The sequence below is a fragment of the Dermatophagoides pteronyssinus genome, unplaced genomic scaffold (genome assembly GCF_027571235.1).
Source record: "Dermatophagoides pteronyssinus isolate colony J.1.1.1.1 unplaced genomic scaffold, Derpt_VIB-CSIC_2022.12 sq0043, whole genome shotgun sequence".
NCBI lineage: Eukaryota > Metazoa > Arthropoda > Arachnida > Sarcoptiformes > Pyroglyphidae > Dermatophagoides > Dermatophagoides pteronyssinus.
Window position 1 is genome coordinate 165786 of NW_027461566.1, and position 18490 is coordinate 184275.

At 27.5% G+C, this 18490-nt stretch overlaps 6 protein-coding genes and 1 long non-coding RNA gene across 11 annotated transcripts; 4 read left to right on the forward strand and 3 right to left on the reverse strand.

The window, feature by feature from the left end:
- The first annotated feature begins 1 nt into the window (after position 1).
- On the forward strand, positions 2 to 1241 carry LOC142646056 (uncharacterized). Its single transcript, XR_012847072.1, has 2 exons — positions 2 to 113; positions 897 to 1241. It is a non-coding gene; the product is annotated as an uncharacterized LOC142646056 (long non-coding RNA).
- Positions 447 to 1810, reverse strand: RfC3 (replication factor C subunit RfC3). Its single transcript, XM_075823974.1, has 5 exons — positions 1679 to 1810; positions 1480 to 1616; positions 1268 to 1424; positions 759 to 1208; positions 447 to 688 (listed from the first exon to the last, which is right to left on the reverse strand). The coding sequence occupies exons 1-5, from the start codon at positions 1782 to 1784 to the stop codon at positions 540 to 542; spliced, it is 999 nt and encodes a 332-aa protein (XP_075680089.1). The 5' UTR covers positions 1785 to 1810; the 3' UTR covers positions 447 to 539.
- Positions 1811 to 1911: 101 nt separating this feature from the next.
- On the reverse strand, positions 1912 to 7025 carry LOC142646052 (protein croquemort-like). Of its 5 annotated transcripts, none has more exons than XM_075823968.1 (5): positions 6665 to 7025; positions 3665 to 4197; positions 2795 to 3574; positions 2427 to 2714; positions 1912 to 2344 (listed from the first exon to the last, which is right to left on the reverse strand). In XM_075823968.1, the coding sequence occupies exons 1-5, from the start codon at positions 6759 to 6761 to the stop codon at positions 2264 to 2266; spliced, it is 1779 nt and encodes a 592-aa protein (XP_075680083.1). In that variant the 5' UTR covers positions 6762 to 7025; the 3' UTR covers positions 1912 to 2263. The 5 variants fall into 5 exon arrangements, with proteins under 5 accessions (XP_075680083.1, XP_075680085.1, XP_075680084.1 ...); XM_075823970.1 differs by lacking the exon at positions 6665 to 7025 and adding an exon at positions 4966 to 5908; XM_075823969.1 differs by lacking the exon at positions 6665 to 7025 and adding an exon at positions 4518 to 4782.
- Positions 7026 to 7191: 166 nt separating this feature from the next.
- LOC113797566 (uncharacterized) lies at positions 7192 to 10629 on the forward strand. The gene is made up of 4 exons (XM_027347971.2): positions 7192 to 7743; positions 7820 to 9586; positions 9650 to 9733; positions 9814 to 10629. Exons 1-4 carry the CDS (start codon positions 7416 to 7418, stop codon positions 10572 to 10574), a joined length of 2940 nt encoding a protein of 979 aa, XP_027203772.2. The 5' UTR covers positions 7192 to 7415; the 3' UTR covers positions 10575 to 10629.
- A 33-nt stretch (positions 10630 to 10662) lies between these two features.
- Positions 10663 to 11423, forward strand: LOC113797558 (uncharacterized). The gene has a single exon (XM_027347961.2). It carries the CDS (start codon positions 10786 to 10788, stop codon positions 11203 to 11205), a length of 420 nt encoding a protein of 139 aa, XP_027203762.2. The 5' UTR covers positions 10663 to 10785; the 3' UTR covers positions 11206 to 11423.
- A 100-nt stretch (positions 11424 to 11523) lies between these two features.
- PAN2 (PAN2-PAN3 deadenylation complex catalytic subunit PAN2) lies at positions 11524 to 17202 on the forward strand. The gene is made up of 7 exons (XM_027347958.2): positions 11524 to 12638; positions 12705 to 13038; positions 13114 to 13394; positions 13477 to 14324; positions 14419 to 15098; positions 15160 to 16387; positions 16456 to 17202. The coding sequence occupies exons 1-7, from the start codon at positions 12424 to 12426 to the stop codon at positions 16869 to 16871; spliced, it is 4002 nt and encodes a 1333-aa protein (XP_027203759.2). The 5' UTR covers positions 11524 to 12423; the 3' UTR covers positions 16872 to 17202.
- On the reverse strand, positions 17140 to 18244 carry LOC142646054 (uncharacterized). Its single transcript, XM_075823975.1, has 3 exons — positions 17948 to 18244; positions 17768 to 17873; positions 17140 to 17704 (listed from the first exon to the last, which is right to left on the reverse strand). Exons 1-3 carry the CDS (start codon positions 18242 to 18244, stop codon positions 17193 to 17195), a joined length of 915 nt encoding a protein of 304 aa, XP_075680090.1. The 3' UTR covers positions 17140 to 17192.
- Positions 18245 to 18490: the final 246 nt, after the last annotated feature.

Consider the following 18490-nt stretch of genomic DNA (forward strand, 5'->3'; position numbering starts at 1 on the left):
CATCTACGTTAAAAATATATACAGTATCTCTGTATATGATGAAGAGTGAGCCAAACCAAAACAAAAAAACAAATCAGGATTCTTGCATTGGGCACTGTGAATATGAATGAATGGTTGGTATCCACACACACTGATTGACTGACTATATATTTGTATCATTAAATTAAAACAAACCACCACCACCCTTCTGGTTGTTTATTCGGGGTTAATTTTTTCTGGAACCATTCCAAAATTTAGTCAAAAGCAAAAGTAGTAGTAGTAGATAACTATGTTCCAGGATTCCATTTTTTTTTCGGTTCCAGAAAACAAAATTCTGATTCTTTTCATATCAAACGCTATAGCCCTACCCTGAAATTATATAGTGATTGGAAATTATCATCACCACTACCAACGATGATTAATGCGTCAGAATCATTGATGGTAAAAAAAAGTACCGTTATTTTTTTTTATTATAAAAACACAATGATTATATAGCAAAAAGCTGTCAACAACACTAGATGACATTACTTGTTTGAAAAAAAAATTTGAATTTTAAAAATTCAATTCTTAAGATCATCTCGTACACATTGAAATGCAGCAATCAATGAAGCTAATTGAACTTTTTCAATACCACCACCGGCACAAAGATTTACTTCAATATCGGCCATTTTATCCATTAGATCCAATTTTATTTCATCAGGAAATTCAACTATATAGTTTGTAAATAAAAGAATTATAGTCAATTTAAAATAGAAAAATTCTTTGGAAAGAATTCTTACTTTTCAAAACTTGTTCATGAAGTCCACGAACAATATCGATAAGTGAATAACCATTTTCCGATTGTAAATTTAATATTTTCATATAAATTTCAGAAAATTTATCTTCAGTTATCCATTGTAAAATTGATTTAATTTCAGGTTTTGTCGGTATACCACAACATTTATAAACATTTTCTTCATCAACAATACTAAATGCAGTGGATGTACTTTGTAAAACATTCAATACACGACGCATATCACCACCAGATAATTCAATCAATGCATTTTTTCCATCATCAGTTATGTTAATTGTTTCTTGTTCAACAATATAATCAAGACGATGTTTAATTTGTTCGGAACCAAGTGGTGCAAAACGAAATTTTGTACATCTTGATTGTATGGCCGGTATTATTTTATTTAGATAATTACAAATGAAACAAAATCGTACATTTGATGTATATTTTTCAATTACTGTTTGTAAATTAATGAAAAAATTTTGAAAAATCCGATTTAATTTGGTTCAAACTTACATCTTCTCAATGCATTTTGTGCATCTTGTGTCATAGCATCGGCTTCATCCAATATAATCAATTTAAATGCTTTTTGATTAAACATTAATCTTGTGGATGCAAATGTTTGTATTGGTCCACGAACAATACCAATACCACGATCATCAGATGCATTTAGCTATTGAATAAAATTCGTCAAACAAAAAGATAAACTTGATATAATTGTTATTTACCTCCAAAACCATTGAAGGATAATCTCGTTCTTTGTATAATTTCCTGGCACAAGCAAGAATTGTTGATGTTTTACCAGTACCAGGTGGTCCATATAATAAAAGATGAGGCATACGATCTTCATTGATAAATTTTTCAACTAATTCAAATCAAATCAAAAATTATCATTTCAAATTGATGGTAATTCATATTGATACATACTTGTAGTGACAATATCTTTATGTGATACTAAATCATCCAATGTTTTTGGTCGATATTTTTCTACCCAATGTATTCCATCCATTTGATTGTCATTTACTTGAACCATTTTTTTTATTTCAATTTTTTGTTGAACAAAACAAAAAAACGAAAAATGTCACAATTTTTGTTTCGAACACTGATTTTCGGCATGACAATGGACCATTCATAAAAGACGAGATTTTTTTTTGGCGGAATTTTCAAAAAAAAATAATTTTTTTTTATTCAAATCAAATTAATTTTATCAAAAAATAAGTAATTATAAAAAGAAGAAAAACATTATAAATGATCTTATATAATAAATTAAAAAAAATAATAAATATTTACAAATTAATTAATTTAAATTTTTAAAAAAAGTTATCGAAAATCTATCGATCATCACGCATTGTAGTTATAAAGTCAAAAAAATGTGATTACAAAACAATAATGATGATTGAGAAGAAATGAAAAAAATCAATTTGAAAAGATTCGTTCCAAAGAAGAAGAGTATTTTGAGCAAATTTTCGTCGTTGTTGAATGAGCATTGTTACCACAAACAAAAGTTTCACATTATTCATTACCATTGTTGGATTTGGTTTCCAACATGCTTACACTTTCATAATGTGCTTGATTATCGTTCAATGTCCAAGACTATAGTAATTAATAAACAAAGTGAGCAAAAAAGATTCAAATTAATTTAAATGATTAATTCATTGATTCATTAAAAACATACCATCATTCTTGAATTCATTATATAAATAGCCATAAATATAAAACAAATAATAGCTAATAATGCAATCAATATTGTTGTCAATAATAATATCAATGGTAATATATTGGAAAGAAAATAAAGCTGATAAGTGATTGATTGGTCCATTTCGGCATGCGTTGTAAACCAAAATTGTGGTAGATAAAGTTCATAATCATTGGGCCAATTTTCCATTATTTCAATTTCATTTGATTTTTTTACCATAACATTTAGCTGAAATTTTACATCAATTTTTAAGGCAATACCAAATTTCTAAATAGAGAAAAAAAACCGGGAACATTGAATTTACTTGTGTTTTTTAAGGAAAAAAAATTGTGTTGAATTTTACTTACATCATCAAATTCCATATTGAATAAATGTTTTTGTATATTTGGTTGTAAGCCATCGACATTATTCAATAATAATGGATCACCAAATAAAAAATGTGGACTTGAAGCGAAAACAGGTGAATCTTGTGCACAAACACCCAAATCAAATAAACCATTTGGTGGACATGTTTGTTTACAATAACAATGATTTTCATTCAATGTATAATTAAATGTCATTGGTCCTAATTGATAACGATAACGACGTATATTATCATATTCAATTGTATCCTGATAATCCAAATCAAACGAACGACATATATCGGCAATAAACATACGTATATTTGGTAATGGTTTTAGTAGATTTTTTTGACCAAAATATTTTAAAAGTTGATAATCGTTATTATGCATAAAAAATGGTGGTTGTAAATCACCGGTTGTTGTATTTTTAAATGATCTACATTTTTGACCCGATTTCCATTTAATATTTTCTTTTTCATTATTCCATGTATCGATAAGACCAATTTTTTTACCCGAATCTAATTTACCCGTATAAACACGAAATAAACCATCTGCAGATGTATTATTTTTTTCAAATAACCAACCAAATCTTGTTGGTGATATTTCACCTGGATAAAAACTTGATGCAGTCGTTAGAAGATCATCTTCATAACCTTCAAATAATAGATGACGAATTTTATGTTTCAATATGAATGACATATTGAATGCATCGATTAATGAATTTAATGATTCATATGCTAAAAATTTATCATCTTCAGGTATTGATCGTATTTGATGTATGCCAGACTATTGAAAAAAAAAGAAGTAAAGGGTTAAAAAAAAACTATTGATTATTATCGTTTGAAATAGGTGAGGGGAAAAATAGTAATTCATTACCAAAAGTGGAACATTAATATGAAAAATTTCATCATCTAATGAACCATTTGATTTTGATGGTACTGGTTGCCATGTTTTTATTTGTCGATATTCAACAGTACCATTTTCAAAATTCCATGATATATTTACTTTTTCAAAATTTAATTCAAAAACATATGGTCCAATTTCTTTCAATATGGGTTTTACACCCGGTTTAAATAAATCATTTGCATTGGTTATATTGAAAAAATAATAATAACTATAAATTGGTATATTGGATTTTTGCCACCCTGTATAACTTGATGATTCTGGATCTAATATAAATTCATCAATAATTTTCGTTTCCAGCACATTCGGTAGATAAAAATGACTAATCAATGCAGCTATTGTTAATGTTAAACCAATACCAAACAAAATGATAATCATATAATGGGATTTTTGTTTGTTTGTTTCCGTCATCATCGTTGCTCCTGTTGTTGTTGTTGTCGCATTTTTCGTCATATTTGAATTGGCCACCATTTTTTTTCGTTTTTGATCGGAAATCGTTCGAAACACTATATATTTTTGTCAAATCAGACAAAATCAAAGAAAAAAATCAAAAATCAGAAATCAAATTACATGATTGTTGCTGTTAAATGATGGTTTGTTTATTACGCCTATTATCATCATCAACATCAACATAATCATCGTTTAATCAGTTGTCAAGCGATGAAAAATTATCGGGGAAAAACATTTGAATTGTTCAGCAAATCAATCAATCAATCGATCAATAATTAATCAAAAAATTGTTGACAATCAAAAAAATAACAAAATCCAACCAACCATCCAAAACAAAAATTAAAAATTTCAATATCTATCTATGGTACCTACATACACAAAAACATATAACTGGTTTTTTTTGTATGTAAACACACACAACGGTGGAAAGAAAAAAACAAATTCAATGTGTTTTGGGTTGAATATGAAAATGATGACTGAGAGAGAACCGTTTGTTTGTTGCTCTCTCTTCTTCCAGATTATCATCATCATAATGATGATGATGATAATCACCCTGAATTCTTTAACAACATTCAACGATTTTATTCAGTTACTTATGGATGTTACTTATTCAAGTCATTAGACTTGATTTCTTTAAAGTTATAAATAAGAATCATCATCATAAGCTGAAATGTGTAAAGCAAGCTGATTGTTTGTTGTTGTTGTGGTCTGTTCGTTTCGTTTGTTGTATGAATGAAAAAAAAACAAAACGAATGGATAAAATGAGAGCCAAAAACAGCAGCAGCAATAATAAAATGACAATGAACTCAATCAAGGATATTTACCTCGACAAATGTTTGTTGAATGAAATTTTACTGGTGATCAATGATGATTATTGAATTTGTTGTTTTGCTTTTTGGTTTTCAATCACAAAAGAATTTGTTATATCAATTTTTTTTACTGGTCAAAGAAGAAATTCTGTTTATTTTATCAAGAAAACATTCTGTACATTTGATGATAATAACTAAAAACAAACCAAAAAACAGAGAAAAGAAAACTTTTCTTCACTTTTCAATGTTCAAAAAACACGAAAGAAATTTTCGAATGAATGTGTTTTGATGGATGATTTGAAGCCTGTCTGCTGTATGGCATTCAAAATCATTGAAAATTTGTTGTTTTGCTGTTGTTGTTCACTCTCATCATCATCATCATTATCTTGCATCAATCATCAAGATCATCAATGGCAAAAAAAAACGCGTTTTCTTTTTCATTGAATAAATGAAAAATTATTGTTGTTGTTGTTGTCAATGTTGTCATTGTCGATTGTCGACAATCAAGTTCATGATTTGATTCCTGATAACCAATTAATCAACAACAACAACAGCAACAATGACAAAAAAAAAACGAAAATGAAACGATGTTCAAAATCGAATGATGTTTGTTCGATACATGATCTATTTAAATTGATTTGATTTGATTTTTATGTCTTTTTTTTTGGGTTTTTTTTTCTCGTTGTTCGAATCACTGTTGTTGTTGTTGTTGTGGTTTCACTGGTGGATTGAGTTGAACCATCTGGAGTTAACTGTTTGTTGTTGACAATGATAACACTTCGTTCGTTATCGCTATACAAAATATAACATTTTCCATTGAATATCAATGATGATGATGATGATGTGATATGTAACTAATTCGATTTTTTTGTTGGTTTTTTTTGTTTATCGACAATCAATCAATCGATCGATCGATCGAGCAAAACAACAACAACAAAAACAATTTTCCAAATCAAATAAACTTTGATGAACAACAAAAAAGAAGGGGTGATTTCAACAACAACAACAACAAAAGTCAATATTTTTGCACTTTAAAAAAAGTAAATATTATCTTTTACTTGGCCATATACCATGGCTGAAATCTCAGAGCTGGAAATGATCATTTATCAAATGAAAAATCATCATCATTTGAAAAATTTCGAGGTAACAAAACAAAACAAACAATATTGATTGCCTGAAAATAATAATGTTTCTTAGATTTGCATGTGTGTGTGTGTGTGTGTGTGTGTGTGTACATTGAACAGATTTCAATGTAGACGACAAATATTATCATCCATCCAGGTAATATGATGATCACAAGACATTAAAATAACTGATGAACTAAGTAACTAACTAAGTAAGTAAGTATTGTAATTATCATCAAACACTCACACACACATATGTCACACTGATGATAATGTTTGATGACAACAACAACAACAACAAGGACAAGATTTTTTTTCTTCTTCGTTTTCGTTTTGTTGTTGCAAAAATTTTCAACAAAAAAAAAAACGCAAAATTCAATACGTGACAATTGATATTTAATGTACTTTTTTTTTAATGCAAAGAATTTCTGTTTCTTTCTTTGCTTAGAAACCAGAAAAATTTAAAGTTTTTTTTTTTAAAAAAAAAGAAAAGGTTTTAACTGTTACTTTCAATCAATATTTTCGTTTGTCTTATGGACGATCGATATTTGTACAAAAAGAAAATCAAACGATTATAAATATATATTTACCTTGAACTGTTGGATCAAATGATTGATGTTGTTCATCATCATTGTCATTATCATTAATATTCGATGTAAAATGAATGATTATTGGATCGATATCCATTATTTTCGTTGGTTATTTTCGGTTGTTGTTGTTTATATTTTGGTTGTTGTTGAAAAAACCAAAAAAATCGAACGTAAGAAATTTCTGGAATCAAATGAACCATTCGAGAATGAAGGTACCTAGCTCATCCCAACGGTTAATTGCATGCCTACCTACCTGTCCACCACCACCACCACGGTCACCACTAGCCAAAAAAAAACTGTTACACCTGTTCACCTTGTGTGTGTGTGTTACATAGGTCAAATTGTTGAAGGTCAAAATTTGGTCAAAAATTTGACCATCGAAAAAAAAATCATATGGAATAAATGTGGATTTTGTTTGTTGTTTTTTTTCGAAAAAAGGAAAGAATTTTTTTCGCGCGCTTCAAAAAATTTCAAAAAAAAAAAATGAATGCCATCTTTTGATTGGAAAAAAATAGAAAGTGGAAAGGAAAATTGTATCAAACACAAACAAACACACACACATTGCATATGTCGCACATGAGCGTTATATAATTCTCTCCGTCTGTGTGTGTGTGTGTTTTGAGTAATAATAAACGTGTGTTGATTTTTGTTTTGTTGTCGAAACTGGGAAAAAAATTTGGGAATAATTTCAAAGCGATAAAGTTTTGAGTTTTTCTGGTGAAACAATATTAAAAAAAAAAGAGAAGAGAAAATGATGAAACAACAATATTCATTAATAAATCGTTTAAATGATCGTCAAATTGGATTGATAAGAAATCCATCATCATCATCGTCGTCGACAACATCAACGACAAAAACAATCATTAATTATAATGATAATCATAAACAATCATCAAAAATTCTTTCCAATATGATTATTGATGAAAATATTGAATATACAAATAAATTTTATTATAAAGATTTACTTGGTCATTATGGTTGTGTAAATACTGTTGAATTTTCGAATGATGGAAATTTAATGATATCAGGTGGTGATGATAAACGTGTTTTAATATGGCGTTTATGGGATGCAATTGTTGGTATGTTTCTTTTTTTCGAAATAAAAACATAATTTCATTCAAATTTCTAATTCAAATTCACTTTATTTTTCTATAGATAAAAATTATAAACCAAGAATAATGTGTAAAGAACATTCATCAAATATATTTTGCCTAAGTTTTGATAATGAACAAAAACGTATTTATTCTGGTGGTAATGATGATCTTGTTATTGTACATAATATTGAAACAGGTGATGCAATTGATGTATTTGCACATATGAATGATGTTTATTGTATATCAGTAAATCCAATAAATAATAATATATTTGCAAGTGCATCAAATGAAATTCGTATTTGGGATTTACGTAGTTCATTAAGTTGTCAACATTTACAATCGAATGGTGTATTTCATGGTGTACAATATAATCCAACACAACCATTTATGATTGCAACAGCTAGTTCACAATTTGGTATTGAATTATATGATTTAAGGCAACCATTACAAAGATTATCAAGATTTTTTCCATCATATATGGTCAATAGTCCGGCTGCAATGTGTGTACATTTTAATCATAATGGTGATAAAATATTAGCATTAGGTAGAAAATTACCACCAGTTTTATATGATGTACGTTGTCCATATCCACAATTATTATTCGAAGGTGATGGTTTTTATAATTATTGTACATTAAAAGATTGTAGTTTTGCCGGACAAAATGATCAATATGTTATATCGGGTTCGGATAATTTTTATATTTATATGTGGAAAATACCCGATATTGTTCGTAATGATAAATGGAAACAAAATCCATTGAATAATGATTCAACAACATTTGTTGCAAAACCAATACAGATATTAACTGGTCATCGATCAATTGTTAATAAAGTACGATTTAATAAACAAAATGGTATTATTGCATCAACTGGTGTTGAAAAAATGATTCGTCTTTGGAGTCCATTAATTAGATTTGATGAAGATGAAAATTATATTGATTCAAAAGAACCAAAATTTTCAAGACAATTATATCATTATACTGATTATATTGGTGATTTAGATTTACATAATAGTAGTGAACATATATTTGAAGAAGATTATCGTTTAATTGCCTATTTTGATATAATGTTAAAACGTGATATATCATTAAGTTCATATAGTTCATCGGATGATGAAAATCGTTCTTATTTTGAATTATGTGATTATTCATCAAGTTCATCCGCGGATAATGAACAACAAGATAATGATGGAAATGGTGATAATAATAATTATCCATTTATTGATCTTAAATCGGATACGGATGATAAATTTCATATACAAAATCATTATAATTTTAAAAATAATCAAACACTATTTAATAATAATGCAATAATAATTGAAAATAATAGAAAAAATCTAAATAATGATAATGATAATGATTATATGAATATTGCATATTCAAAACGAATGTATGTTCGTTATTTAAAAAGTATTGTAAATATTATTATTAAACAATTGGAAACAATACAACCAGAATTGAAAGAAATTTTACAACAATCAATACAATCATCATCATCATCAACAACGACGAATGTTTGTAAATCTGAAACAACATTAAAACACGAACAGCGACAGGAAAATGTATCGATACTATTTTTAATGAGAAAATTAGATAATGAATTTCGTTCATATAATGATCTTTATAAATGTATACAGATTAAGAAAAAATATAAACTTCTTTTACAATCATTTCGTTTTGTTTCGGAATTATATGGTGCATTACGTACTGGGACATTATTTCGACGATCATATAATAATCATGGTGAATTGAATTTAAAAACAATTATAAATTTATTAATGAAATCTGATCAGGTGGATATTTTGGCACGGAAAATGTCAATTATTGAAGGTTTGTCTTTTGTTATATTGTCGTTTTGTTTTGTTTCATTTATTAAATTTGATGTTTTTTCAGAACGAAAATTATGCGATCGAAAACTACATGGTCTCATTATTAGTTTTTACAAGAAAATTTTACAACTAGCCAAACTTTTACTTGGTAATTTTAATTTTTAATTTTGAAATTTTGTTTAAATTAATTTTTGTTTGTTTTTTTTCAAAAAAAAATGAATTTTTCAGATGTAAAATGTTTTATAAATTTACGAAATAATCCAATTGAATTTTGTCATCTATCATGTTCAAATAATGATAATCATCATCAACATTCAATATTTTGTTTAAATAAACGTACATCAACTAGATGTTTAACACGGAATTATGCTGAAGTTGAAATTGATACATCTGATTCTTCTTCTTCGGATGATGATATTATTGATTGGAATACGGATAATAATAATTCTGATGTCGATGATGGTGATGTTATTGGTGAATTTCCCGAACCACCGAATGAAGATTTACAATCCAGTAGTGATCTTAGTGATGATGATGATGATGAAAGAAAAAAGAAAAATATTTGGTCAAATAATTTCCTAACATATTATTCCGATTCATCTGATGATGATTCAAGTGATGACATTGAAAACGACGACGACGATGATGATGATGATAATAATGTTGATATTAAAGAAGAACCTGAAAATAAATCAAAAAGTGATAACATTGAACCAAATGATAATGATAATGGTGATAATTCTGTCAATAATAATCATTGTTCATCGTCGACAACAACAACAACAACAACATCATCTTCAACACAATCATCAAAGACAAAATCTGTTCATTTTAAAAAGATTGATAATTATCGTCAAAGAAATTATAAAAAACAACAACAACAACGATTAAAACAACGACAAAGAAAACCATCATCATCATCATCGTCATCATCATCGTTATCATCATCGCCGATGAATAAGAAATCGAAAAAAGTTCGGCGAAATTAAACAATTGGTCGATTTTTGATGATAATTTTTTCGAAAATAAATTTTTTTTTTTTTTTTTTGATAAATATTACGGATAGATGTCGTTACTTGTTTGACTCATTTTTTGGTTTATCCCATTTTTCTGGATGTTTTTTGTTTTGTTTTGTTTTTTGCAATTGATTTATTTTCATTTCATTAATCCGCGAATAAAAACATCAAAAAAGAAAAAAAAATGTTTGGCGAATTAGATTGGCAAACAATTGTTGAACAATTTGTTCATATTGGTCTTATATTTGGTGCTATATTTCAATTGATCTGTATTGGAGCGGCAATATTTTTACCATGTAAAAGTGAATTAGAATCAAACAATCAAGAATCGAATAATAATGAATCATCAAATCATCGATCAACAAAAACATTCCAAACACGTACAAATGAACGATTTTTAGATGAAAGTGATGATCAACAAGATCATTATAATAATGATGATCAAGATTTGAATGTTGGTAAAATTTATGGTAATCGTCATGGACATGTTCATCAACGACAACATCATCATCATATTGATGATAATCGTTCCAGCAGTAGCAGTAGCCGTGGAACATCATCATCATGGAATAATAAAAACAAAGAGAAAAAGAAACGTCGATAAAATTCCGGTCGTCGATTTTCCTTCATCCGATCATCGAAGATACTCATTTCAAAAAAAAATTCTTTTTTTTGTTTTTCATTTCCAAATTTGATTTCCATGTACCAACCATTTGTGATTTCAATTTTCCTTTTCATTAGTCATTTGTATTCAGTATTTTTTAAAATGATTTTTGGTTTTTCTTTTCGTTAATAAATCAATTTTTTTTCTTTTCTCAAGAATACCTCATTAATGAACGATAATCATAAATTCTATACATTCGAATAGCTCATGCGCTAATTCCATTGTGCGCTTTTTGTTTATGATTATTTGTTTGTTTGTTTTTGTTTGTTGTTGCGACTGTATTTTTTCTTCATTTATAATCGTCAATTGTTTTCAATTTTCTCTTTTTCTTTTTTTCTATTTTATTAACTTCAACAACAAAATTCAAATTTTTCAATTTAACTCTTTCTTGCCAATATTTTATCGTCAAACAAACAAACAAAGAAAGAAAAAAGTTTCAATTGTTTTACCTGTCATTTATTTCGAATGGATCAGAATCGAACACACCGCGACAACGGCGTACAATAACAACAACAATAACAACCACCATTGTTATATTATTAGAATCGTAGAATTTTTTTTTCTTGATTTAATTGGATTCTAGCCAAAACATCGAGCAGATTTTGTTGTTGTTGTTGTTTGTTACCATTCTTTAAATGTCATCACAAATTAAGTGCCTTCCTTGTCCATGTATACATCAAATGAACAAAAATTCTTCAAGTAATTTGATCTAAAATCCCTAATCTCAAATATCAATGAGCCATCCAATTATTATCATTCTTTAATTACACAACACTTATTTTTTTTCCCCTACGAATTGTCATTTGAATGACAATTTGGTGATTTTCTAAAAATTATGATCAAATTATCCATCACAACAACAACAACAACGATCATCGACCAAACAATGATCTTTATGGCAAAATTATTAATAATATCATCAATGATTACCTAAAAATTTTTTTTATATTTTTCTCTCGTTTTTTTTTAAAAAAAAGTAATTTTTTTCACTTAAAAAAGAAATTCTTATTAATTAAATTGCATCAACAACAACAACGACAACAACAACAATTTTGTACCATAATTGAATGATTAAATAATTTTTTTTTTTGAATACAATCAGCATACGAAAACAAGAAAATTTCAAAAAAAAAAATAAAAATAAAAATAAAAAAAAATATGAATTATCCATTAATATTTTCATCAATAGTTGATATTGGTTCGAATGTACAATTGGCTAAAGGTACCGGTGTATCATGTGTTACATTTGATAATGAACAAGAAATTTTATGGACTGGTAATTATTCTGGCCATATAACTAGTTTTGTACCGAATCCAAATAATAGTCTTAATAAATATACATCATTCCATGTTGATTATGAAAGTGATGTCAGGTAATTTTTTTGTTTTTTAGTTTTTAGTTTTTAATAACTTTTAATCTCTTTTTTCTCTTATTATAGACAAATTGTCACCTGTAAAGAGGGAATATTTTCATTAACAAAAAATGCTATACGTTTATCAAAACGTCGTGGTATTACAAAATTTACACATAAAAATGATTATCTAATGAAAGATTTACAATGTATGTTATTATTAAAAAATCAATTATTGATGGCCGGTAATCAGGAAAAATTAATTGAATTGGATATTGAAACGGTAAAACCAACACGTACGATTGATATTATGGAAAATAATTTTGGTGGTGGAAGTGATGATGATATAAGAGGCATACAAAATTGTTATCATATGAAAGGTCATCCACGTTTTATTTGTATGGCCGATTGTGATGGAAAGGTTGGTTGTTTTATGGATTTTTTTTTAAATTTTTGATTTTTTATTCAAAATGTTTTAAAATTCCTAATCAATTAGATTGTATTGCGTGATTCGGATCAATTACGAATACAACATCAATTTAAATCGGCTGCACCAATATCAGCTATTGATGCATGTGGAAATTATCTTGTTACTATTTCACCATATTCACAGCTTATGATGATTTATGATTTACGACAAACAAAATTAGCATCCGTTACACAGGTATATCAACCAGCGCATATCAAATTTTTATCACGTTTTACAACGAAATGTTGTATTGTATCAAGAAATGGTCGTTTTTCAATCGTTGATCTTGCCAATCCTTCAACAATCAAGTATGTTTTGTTTTTTTTAAATCAATCAAAAATTAGTTTTTTAATAATAAATTTTTAATTTTTGTTGTTGTTGTTGTCAAAGTCCAATTAATGACGTTCAAATGCCATCATATGATTCTCAGGTGACAGCATTCGATATTTCGGCTACAGATCAAGCATTTGCATTTGGTGACAATCAAAATTGTGTTTATATACATGGTACATGTGAAAAATTTGATATTAATACTAATCGTAGACAACCAGAATTTGCTGATCCAATAATGCCAACACCATATTATTCATTAATGACTGATCATTATACACCAATATCGGAAATATCACCATTTCCTTATTTTGTTTTACCTACAATGGTTGATTATAATCATTTAGTATCATATATGCCAACACAACAATGTTTACGTGTTTATCGTCCAGTACCACCAATTGGACCAGATATATTACGAACAATGCGTGTTGTTGGTAATATTGGTTATGTTGTTAATTCACCTGGAAAAATACCAACAGCAGTTGGTAATAGTAGTTATTCAATAAATAATGGAAATGGTTCAATACGAAGTAGTCCTGAAGGAAATGAATTCGGTACTGATCAGATGCCACATCGTTATCATTTTCTTGAACCGAATCATAATAAAGTTGATAAAGATGAATATGATTTTTCACGCTATAATAGTTCACCATTTCCTGGATTAGATTCAACAATACCTAATTCATATGCAAATAATATGATTCAATGTCTTTATTTTATACCGGCATTTCGTTCATCGGTCATTAATCATATTTGTAATCGTGAATATTGTCTAGTTTGTGAACTTGGATTTTTATTTCATATGTTAGATATTGCACCTAAACATAATCCGTGCCAAGCAAGTAATTTTTTTCGTGCTTTTCGTACAATACCCGAAGTTTGTGCCTTTAAATTAATTTTACCAGGTAAATAATAATAATAATAATAATGATGATGATTCGGTTCATTTATGATGAACACATTTTAACCAAAACAAATTGATTTATTATTTGTATATAGAGGAAGAATCATTACGAAAGCAATTTAATTTTTTTAAACTCACACAACAATGGTTACGATTCCTATTACATCAATTACATCGTGAATCATTACAATCAACAAACAACAATAATAATAATAACAATAATATGACTTTGGGTAATAATACATTAAATGGTAACCACCACCATCATGATCATAATAAAGGTTTATATCCGTATCCCCAACAACAACAACAACAACAACAACAGCATATGGTCGAATCACAAGTAGAAAATTTAAAAAATTCATTTGTCACAGAAAATTTTTCGCTCCAATTAACTCGACATTTTCTATGTACAAAATGTCAACATCAATGGAAAAGTCCATATATTTCATTTCCTGTAACGCTTAATTATCCAATGAATATACATCATCATAGTGGTAGTGGTGGTCATTCAACGATATCGAATATTAATGTTAATTATGTTGGTCAACGTGAATCTAATCATGATATTGAATTTAATGGTAATAATCATCATGTACAACAACAATCATTTGTTAGTTTTTCCGAATTATTGCTTAGTTCAATTCATACGGAACAAACTATACAGGAATTTTGTGAAAATTGTCAAAAACTACATAATAATATTATTGAACGACGATTAATGTCAAAATTGCCACCAATTTTTGCCATTAACACTGGTTTAGATAATAAAAATGTAAGTTTTTTCTAAAAAATTTTTTCCAGAAATTTTTATTCGACTAAAATTTTTTTTTCAGGCACATAAATTCTGGCAAACACAAACAGAACGTTTTACAAAGATTATGGCAAATAAAAAGGAAAAATATGTTGTAACAAATCTATCAGATTTGGATAGAATGAAACAGATGAAAAATAATTCATCGAATAATAATAGCCAAGGAATGGTTTCAAGTGTCAGTTCAACGAATAATCAAATGCCTTGTCGATATGGAAAATTTTGTAAACGTTTTGATTGTAAATTTTATCATTCACATCGTGGTGATGATGATGATAATAATAATGAATATGGAAATGATTTTTATTCATGGATACCGATGTCAATTTTTATATCGAAAAATTCAGGAACAGATTCAGAATCATCTACTATACAGATAAAAGATGATTATAGTGATTGGAATAATGATAATAAAAATAATTATATTGAATATTCATTGGTTAGTGTTACATCGGTAGTAAAATCATCGGAAGAAACATTTGGAAATATTGTTAGTGCTATTAAAATTGATAAATCATATTTTGATGCACGACGTAAACAATTGGCTAAAAAAATTCGACGATATCAAAATCGTTATGTCGGTGGTCAACAACAACAAACATTTCAAAAAACTAAAAATAATAATGAAGATAATGATGATGATAGTGATTTATCTGAAAATGAAGAACTTGATTCAATTATTATTGATGATAATGAAATGTTTACTATTGATAGCCGAAATACAGGAATGGAAATTGAAAGTCTACCACGTTTTGATTCAAAAATGGATTGGTATCTATTCAATCATTATCTAATTAATCCAATTAGTAATGAAGAAGTTGTTTCTACTGATCTTACATGGAAAGTACCAACCATATTAATGTATATGAAAAATGATGTTATGAAAAATTATATGCATAATAAATTATTACGTCATGCAAAAAATATGATCAACACAAATGTTTTCAATCAAGGTTTATCAATATCGCAAAAAATTCCATTAAAATCGATCTCATTTTTGCCATTAGATTTGGATATGGAACAACCGAAAAAAGGTGATATTGTTGCTATGGATGCTGAATTTGTTATGCTTAATCATGAAGAAACAGAATTACGATCCGATGGTACTAGAGCCACAATACGACCATCACATAAATCGGTTGCAAGAATTTCCTGTGTAAGAGGATCTGGTCAAATGCAAGGTGTTCCATTTATCGATGATTATATATCTACACAGGATCAGGTTGCTGATTATATGACAAAATTTTCAGGTTAGTTTTTTTTGTTTGAAATTAGATTTTTTTCAAAATTTTTTCAATTTTCCCCTTTCAAACAAAAGGAATACAACCTGGTGATCTCGATGCAGCTTTGTCATCCAAACATTTGACAACATTAAAATCAACTTATTTGAAACTTCGATTTTTAATTGATAATGGTGTTATTTTTGTTGGACATGGTTTACGTAATGATTTTCGTGTTATTAATTTGGTTGTACCACCTGAACAGGTTATCGATACTGTTTATCTATTTCAATCACCTAATTCAAAACGAATGGTCTCATTAAGATTTTTAGCATGGCATTTTCTTAATCTAAATATACAAAGTGAAACACATGATTCGATTGAAGATGCTAAAACAGCATTAGCATTATATCATAAATATAAAGAATTAGAAATGAATAGCTGTTCAAAAGAAGCGATCGAAAATCTTTATCAAATTGGTAAAGAATGTGGCTGGAAGATTCCAAATTTTTAAATCGATTATTGCAAAAACAAAAAACAAATCAATCAATTTTTGTTACGAAAAAAAAAAATTTTTTTCATCTTTAAATCCACATCCATCATTACATCATCCTTTAAGAATGTGTTTTATTCTTTTCTTTTTCTTTATTCGCCTAAAACTTTACCATTTTTTTTCATCTCTTGTTCTCTGTCTGTTTTGTATCCAATACAATATATTATTTATTGTTGAATTGAAATGATAAAATCAAAAAAAAAATTGCACAGTAACATTTTAAAAAAGTCAGATTATTAAATTAATTATATTATTATTATTTTTCAATAAAAAAATTTTGGATTACAATTTTTCTTTTATTGAATATATACAAAATTCATTTAATGGTGGTGATGGAAAATTTGTTTTCAAACGATCCATACCAATTTCATATTGTTGTTGTTGTTGATCTTTCCATTCAATATATTTTTGAATGACAAAATTATTAAATTTAGATAATTTTTCTTCAACTTTTTCCAAATCAATCCATTCACATTGATCAATTTCATTTGGACATTTAATAATTTCATTTAAATCTTTACCATTATTATTATTATTATTAATTGTACGTAAATGACAAACAAAATATAAATCAGAACAATCAAATCCCCATTGAACATTATGTAAATGTCTTATTGTTAGTATACATTGGAATTTTGTTTGTATCCCGGTTTCTTCATATACTTCACGTACGACGGCATCAGATAATTCTTCACCTTGTTCAACATAACCACCAGGAAATTTCCAATAATCAGTTATTTTTGTACGTTCTTTTACAATCAATATTTGATTTTTATCATTTATAACTAAACCACCTGAAATTAGAAAAAAAAATCAATGATGCTTTTGTGAAATGATCATTTTTTGGCCAAACTAACCTACACCAACATTCGTGTATGCATATTTAGGAATATTATTACGATCGTTTAATGATTTAACCATAATAACATTATTATTTTTGGTATGATGAAAATCGAAACCTAACTAAGTATATAATAATATGGTAAGAGAGATGGTAAATTCATTTTTGTTTTGTTTTGTTTTTCATTGATCACAACCTTGACTAATGGTTCAATTAAACAAACATTATCACGAGTTATTCGAAACCAAATGGTACGTATATCTTTTTGTTGATTATTGTTGTTGATTGATCTGTTGATTATTTCGGATAAACGATTCGAATCAAATGATGATGTTTTACCAACGGTTTCAAAATGAATACCACCATATCGATCAAATTTTGAATGAAAAAATTTATTCGAAATATTTCTTGAAATTAAACCAAAAATTCTATTATTTTGATGATGATGATGATAATTCATCATTAACAAACGGTTAAAAAGTGTGAATGTCATTTTGGTTCGAATTTAGGATTTTTTTTCAATGTTTGAAAGATAAAATCAAACTAAGCAAAAGCAAATTATCAATATCGAAATAACACTAACAGGTTTCATCAAAAAAAAACAACGAAAAAACCGGTTATGTTCAAATTTGAAGAAGAAGAAGAAGAAGAGAAAAATGGATGTAATTCAATTAGATTTTGATCGAAAAGAAATTTGTTTAGAGAAAATTTCGTTAAAGAATGATGATATCTAAACGAT